We start from the raw sequence: 7,669 nt of genomic DNA, 5'->3' as shown, positions 1-7,669 counted from the left end.
ATGTACAATTAAATAGTAGGTAGGTGTTAATACGCAAGTATCTGAAATAAGCAATATGTCACTAGTTCTCGAGGGATCTGAAACTTGATCAGAAATCAAAAGAAGATGGCTGAAACTTTTAAGTGATGCGTTTTGAGATTTTGAGATTTACACCAGAACTCAGGATGCAGTCTTTAACTCAAAATCTGGCTTCCTCCTCATCCCAACAACATCAACATAATACATTATGATCTAAATTCCAAATGGTCCTAACTCAATGTGCAATGGCCATTACAAAAAAAAAAAAAAAAAAAAAAAAAAAAAAAAAACATTTTCATGATCTACATCAGACATTCCAACTAGCCATTGAAATTATGAAATGGGAGATTATTAGATTCAACCCAAAAGAGTCTTACATCACAAAGAAAGAGGATACATACAAATGCAACATAGAACCTTAACCAAATTCAGAACTGAAACATGTTTGCAGATGCCATGATGGGCTGAGCAGGGCAAGGGAGCTGCCATGGCTTCAGTAACGGGTCGGGTATCTCCGGTATGTCCATCTCCAACCCGCTGAACTCCTCGACGAACCTGAGCACGGAGTTGGATGCTCTCAGCCTATCGGTCAGCTCCATAACCTGCGTCCTCAGTATAGTGTTCTCGCCGTCGAGAGCAAGAAGCTTTTCGGTTATGAGATTGATCTGCATCAAGATTTGGTTGTTCCCATCCTTCAGCTTCGAGACTTGGTTAACGAGATCGCTCAACTGTTGTTGCTTCCTCATTCTCGACCTTCTCGCCGATTCTCTGTTCGATATCATTCTCTTCCTCTTCCTCTGATCCATTACGAGCTTTGTTTCTTCTTCGGAGGACGTTGTGATTTTTTTTTTTTGGGGGGGGGGATTGGTTGAAGGCTAAAACTTGGAACTCTATTGATTGAATATGGATATTTTGACTGCGCCTAGTAATCTAATTCATGAAATGACATAGAAATAGTGGAGGAAGAGAACTGAGAAGGACTGAAGGATCGGACGACGGATGAAATCAGCGAAGTTCATAGAGAGCTGAAGATGGGTTCTAGATATAAACCATGGCTACCATGAACAGCGAAAAGGGTTTCCTGATCTCAACAATTGGATTTGATGTAGAACTTTTGAGAATTAGCTGGAATTTGCAAGGATAAAAGCTAAAAAAAATGAGATCTTGGGAGATGGGTCGTAGCTAAAGGAAACGGGATCAGTTCACAAAGCCTAAATTTGGGATCTTGAAGCAGCAATTTGTCTGCAAATCCAGAGATCTATAGGAGGAACCCTAAAAGCTCGGATTCTTGACGTGGGGTTTCAATCGAATTCGATTTCCACCGCTAAAATGGATGCAAAGCACGCCAAAATTAGATTCGTTTCAACCTAAATCAGGAAGTTTTGACCTAACAACCAGGCTTTCACCCAAAAAGATCGGATTTTTTTTGACAAATTTCTAAACCTAACAACAAATTAACGACAGAAAATAGAAGCAAAAGAGAGGAGAAAATGAAAACTTAGCTGGAATCAGAATCGCCCAGGGGAAACCAGATAAGAGAGTGCGGAAGCTTAACGAGGGATCGGGGTTCGGGTATTTATAAAACAAGCGGGGGCATTTAGGGAAGAGGCACGGGGGCATTTAGGGAAGAGAATTGGGGATTTTAATATTTGTTTCCTGCGATGGAGAAATCCAACACGTTTTTAGCAAAAAGTTGGAGGCGGACAGGCTGGGTCCCGCTGGGAGTAATAACTTCTTTCCCGGAATGACCCTTGACGGCGACACTTTTTATTGAGTAAATTTCAGAGAGCCCCTTGAGCTTTTGGATAATTTGCACAATACACCACTGTGAAGTTTAAATACAAGAAAAGCTCCCCTGAAAAAAAATCTGGATAGTTTCACAAAAATCATAGACTTTGCAAAAATAAAATAAAATAACTTATTACACACCATTTATAAGATCTCTCTCTCTCTGTAAAATCACAAAACAATTTTTCTAATTTCCCCTACTTTATCTCTGTTCTTTCTTCTCTAACAAGTTCTTAACATACGAGTACCGAGGATTTTAGAAAAATCGTGCCATGATTAAAAAAGTTTACAGTAATGCCAATGAGTTTTTATATTTAGAAAAAAAAATTACATAATCGTATCACTAGTAATATTATCATATATTTTGTTGTCAATATACAATGTTAGTAAACAATCACATAGCGAATCATCTCTCATTTTATTTTCAACTCACTCTTTAAGTGTCACGCCTCGAGCCCACGGGCCCTATTGGCGCGTGCAAGCCGTGAGACCTAGAGATAGTAACTCGGTGTTGACTAATCTCCACTGTCAAAATACCAACGCTAGTTATTCTTAAACCTTTGGCTTTTCTCTATTTAAACCGTTAACATTTCTTCACATTGGTCTACATGGGACTAAAGTGGGGATGTCACATTAACAATTTGATCGCTTAAAAATTCCTTTTGACAATTACCTTTGCCGCGTACAAATTAGCACCATTTAAAAAAAAAAAAAATTAAGTTGTGAGTTTTAAGAGTGGCGGGTCTTGTTATGGGTTAAATATTAAACCCCCACCCCCAAACTTTGGACCGCTATCAGTTTGTCTCCTATAACTATGAAAATACCAGAACCCCCCTCAAGTTTAGGGGGGCATCAGAAAGTTAAAAGGAGTATTCTAGTAAAAATTTAAACTTTAAGTCTCTGATAATCCTATACTCACAGGAGTTTATTGATGTTGATGTGAGGTTATCTGATAATTGTCCAAAGTTGGGGTGGGTGCGCAGGTGAAACCTTTTAAAGTTTGGATTAAGTAGTAGAGCTTCCCCAAACTTAGGTACTTTTCTCTAAGATTTAAAAGTTCGCAATCCTTTTACACAAATCACCCAAAAGTTGGGGCTTTTTCCTGAAACTTGCCAGTCTTCCTATGTTTGGACTGATAGGGGTAAGGGTGGAAGATATTCTTTCCATAATACACCTAGGGTGTTTGGTTCAATAGTGGACAAGAAGAGGATTATGAATCCGATTTTTTTATGGATTCCTATCAAATCCATATTTTAAGACAAGTTTATGAATTCATGGAACTTTTTTTCTCTTTTTTATGTTTGTTTCATAACATAAAAAAATGTACTTCAACTTTATAGAAACCTTTAAATTTCTATTTTTTTGTTTGGTTTGGAATGAGAATAGAATTTGGTCTCATAATAATATAAGGTTTGTGAAGATACAGAATCCGAAAAAAGAGAGGGAGAATAGTACAGGTGCGTCAGTTTTTTGCCCAAAATCCTCTCAAATCATTAGGATTCGAGTTTCTATAAAATCATCATACTTTTCAACTTTATAGATTTCGAAATCTATAAATTTGTTGTGAACGAAACTCAGGAATATGATTCATAAAGAATAATTTATTTACGATTTTACCCCTATCAGATTCAATTCATATTCCTATCCCACGAAAAAAGGGCGAAACAAACACCCCCTAAGTTAATCATTGGGTTTTCTTTCTTAATTAAACAAACACGGAAAGCAGAACGAAATAGCGATTCATTGAATCTGGCTAGCTAATCATTTGGAAAAAAAAAATACAAGTTCTCACAATTTTCTAGGCTACGGATCTTGATTTGGACGTCTTGCAACTTGTATAATTATACGCATCCAAGCATGTACGTGATTTATCCACACGAGTCACGAAGGAAAAGATTAATACGGTGACCGTGACCGGTAGGATATTTTCCTTGGCGACTCCTTAGCTTTCATCCCCTCGTTTTGTCGTGGAAGTTAAAGAGCTGTGTTTTTTTTTTGTTACCTTTCTTCTTCAAGGCAAGCAACCTAGTTAAACAAAATTCTTTGAACCTCATGGGCTGCTCACAACGGTTGACTTGACTTTTGCTTTTTTTTTCCCCCATTTTACGAAAATTCTTGTGAGCATGACGTCGCCCGACAAAAATATGCATACGACAAAGGTCATAAATGTAATAAAACAGTTTACAGTATCAACGGTATCAGATTCAAATTCCGCCTGCTTACGATACTAGAGGCCGGAATGTATGAAAGTGCGACCCGGTTTTAGTCAACTAGTTAAAACTAAATCGAAAATAGCGAATAAAACTTCGTGACTAGGCTGAGTAATCCAGTGACTAAACTTCACAGGATTCTAAATCTCAAAGGGCTGTAAAAAAAATCTAAAAAGAGTAGATTTTGAAAATTTGTCCTTTTTTTTAACCGACTTTCTAACTTTACGGCTCATAATCATGTTGCGGGAATCACGTCAAAGTCTGGGGGTTTGTGAAATTTACCCTACGAAAACTTGTGTGTATTATATGGACACCTCTTTACTGGACTTTATAGAGAGCTAAAGCCCAATAACATAGCAAAGCCCATTATCGTGGAAACAAATCCGTAAATCATTTCAATCTCCGGTCTAAAAAGAAATCAGTAGCCTTTTAGGCCCATTCAGTCTCCGATCCGGCGATCTAACCGAAAGAAGAAGGGAGCCCGAGAGCTGGAGTGATCTAGATTTGAGATCGAGTAATGGCGATCGACGACGCTCCGCCGATGGACGAGAAGGCGAAGAGGACTCGAGAGCTCCTCGCGAGCTTCTAGGGCGCTCGCGGATCCATCGCCGCCGCCCCGCGGCGTCCCCGAATGATCGCCCTCGCTGGATTCCATCACAACTCCGCTTCTTTGACCCGACGTGTCTAGCATGAGTTTAACTGGTACCGGAGATCTCTCGATGTCATGAATTAATGCATCTACGTTGAATATATTTGCTTATCATCGAGCGGCTTGTGGATCTTTGAATCATTAATTTAGCTTTAGGTTTTTTCTTTGGGTGGGGGCGCGGGGGTGGGGGTGGGGTGGGGGGTTGCAAAGTGATCGGGAAGACTCAAAATAGGTCCCCCTAGGTCAAAATAAGAATGAGATCTGATATCGGCTCATATGCAGTGCACTGACTTGCAGAATTATATATTTCACAACTTAATTTATGATACTTGTAGGTTAAATGTGTGTTGCTTTTGTTGTTCGAATCATTCCTTTATGTTCTGGTCATCACCGATTCTTAAAAGTCGAAGGAATAAAATTGCATTATACCATTGTTATGGTTATTTTGCATGGAATGCTGCAGAATACTGATTAGTTGACTGCGACGCCATATGCATTAAATTTTCGATAATTACTTGGACTTCAAAGAACAACAATACTCATTGGATCAGGAAGCACGAGTTTCCTCTTCTGGCAATTGAAAAGTTTTAGAGGCAAAGAATGTAAGTGTTACTGTAGTTATTTGTGGCCTCAGAAAAGGAAAGATTTCCTCCAGTATACTCATTATAGTTTGCAAAATGATATGTTAGAAGTGATCGATGGAGGAAAACGGAATAGCAAGTTTGAATGAAGTTTGTGAATGACCTTTATCTTACGGTTTTTATGTGCATTATGGTATTCTTAACGTGATCTGTTACTGTTCTGGGTTTTCCTTTCTAATAGAGAATTCTACCCTAATTCTCTACTGCAGAAGACTAGCTGGATAACCTTGATAAAAACCTGTGAATAATACAACGTAATACCTAATAAAAGCCCCAAATTCATCCTACTTCACATTGGTGCTGAATCTCCCCCCCCCCCACCCCCCCCCCAAAAAAAAAACAAACAAACAAAAAAAAAGTATCCTACACATGGAGATGGAGAGGTCCTTAGATGGGCATCATATCATATGAAAGCAAATACGTACACAAGGCATCCACCAGTTGCACAACATATATGCAAAATTGGGGAGCAATATAGCCAATGGAACATGTATCAAAGCTAAAAACAAAACACAAAATGGGGCTCCAACAAGTCTAGCCTCACCCAACACATACATCTCTAGCATACATATGACCATTGGCATCATGAACAATAAGTTTTCTCATATAGGCTGGAAGCTCATGAAAATTATAACAAAAGTGTAGCTCACTGAGGTTATGTCAAAGCTTGGCAAGGTTGCTGATAGCGGATCGCGGCGCGTCGCGGCGAGGTACCGCTAAGGCTATATCGGGCTATTGCGGCGAAATCGCGGCAAATAGCGCACAGTCAAATAGCGGTCAAATTTAAATATATTTAAATATCCTAAATAATAAGAAAATTCATAAAAAAATCTAAAAATTCAATTAGTTATAAATTTCTTGTATTATCAATAAATAACAATTAATAAGCTTGTTGTATGAATGAAACTATGAAGAAATTCAAGAAATAGAGCATCATAATATGTGTGATAGCGGGTTTAGCCGCTTTTAACAACAAAAATCCGCTTTTAACCGCGAAAATCCTCTTTTAACCGCGAAAACCCGCTTTTAACCCGCTAAAATCCGCTTTTACGCGCTATTCGAAGAATAGCGGATTTTCCCGCTTAAGCCAACCGCGAAACCCCTACGCGTAGCGCTGAAGACCCGCGACCGCTATTCGCGCCGCTATAGCCCCGCTATTGGCCGCCATTTACAACACTGAAGCTTGGAAAGACGAATCTTGTCTTGCTGGCTTAGTTTGCCAACCAAAACTTGCAGTTAGGTCTGAAGACTGACTGAAGCCTGGACCGTGGGTGGCTTCTGACCAAATTTCTCTGATGGAGAGCTTTCACTGTCCTTTGGATTTTAACCTGCCTTGAGTTACTTCTAACCGATTTTTGTTGCCAGTGAGATTTGATAGTCCAACTTCTGAGTAATTTGCAACTTCTATAGAAATGTAGGCATTCTCTTCCTTGTTCAGATGTAGCACATTATGATGGCTGTGTGGAGTCTGTTGTATTCTGTTTAGATTGATCTAGTTGCTGGAGAAACTGAGAAAGTATCCTGTACTCACATATCATCGTGCATCCAGGTAGAAAAAGAAGCAGAACTATATGCAAAATTGAGCAGCCTTTAGGCCTCTGGGAACTCACCGTAATATCCCAATAAAGCCCCAAATTTGTACAGAATCCATCCTACTTGATTTTGGAACAGAATCAAATCTTATTGATCTCAATTGACTGGAGCCAAATCCCTGGATGATCTCAATTGACTGAAGATAGACTGAGAGTGACTTTCATTCGTTTGGTTTTAAACCAGCCCTAAATTGAATTAGGTCTCATGAACTTCGGCATGTGTGAGATTTCATATCCTAATTTTCTCCTTATTCCTGAATCCTCACTGTGACATGTGGTGTGTCCTCTTGCATGTCTATTAACTTTCAGAAATGCTTGTTGTAACCGCCCTTGAGAGGTACGCAAGAGACTAACACGCAGAATGTGCTTCCTTATTTTTGTCTTGGGCTTGCTGTTGGCAAGAGGTCCATCAATGTCACCCTCTTGAGTACATAGCTGCAAGAGATTATAGTACCGTTAGCATGGTTCCTTGGTTTAAATTCAAGCTTCAATTAATAGATTAATTTGTAAGAGCATGTATGTGATTATATATTACATTGGCACTTGACAAGTAGGATACACATATTCAACTTAAAATGAGACTAAGGTCTTTTGATTTCTCTGAGGGTTCATTTATATTTTCTTTATTATGTTGTACGGATATTGGCGTGAAAATTTAATATTAATGCAAAATTCTATACATTTTGGCTCAATACAGTGAATAAAAAGGTTGTTGTCTCTAATGCATACATGTCTTTACTTTAATGGTGATGGGATTATGTTCTTCAATGT

The 7,669-nt window shown here is 38.8% G+C and overlaps 1 protein-coding gene across 1 annotated transcript; it reads right to left on the bottom strand.

Moving 5' to 3' along the window:
• Nucleotides 322-1,620, bottom strand: LOC109831884 (bZIP transcription factor 53-like). The gene has a single exon (XM_020399356.1). It carries the CDS (start codon nucleotides 822-824, stop codon nucleotides 447-449), a length of 378 nt encoding a protein of 125 aa, XP_020254945.1. The 5' UTR covers nucleotides 825-1,620; the 3' UTR covers nucleotides 322-446.

Source organism: Asparagus officinalis, chromosome 2 (genome assembly GCF_001876935.1).
Source record: "Asparagus officinalis chromosome 2, Aspof.V1, whole genome shotgun sequence".
Classification (NCBI taxonomy): domain Eukaryota; kingdom Viridiplantae; phylum Streptophyta; class Magnoliopsida; order Asparagales; family Asparagaceae; genus Asparagus; species Asparagus officinalis.
Note: the sequence above shows the minus strand (reverse complement) of the source record. Positions and strands in the feature narration are given on the sequence as shown.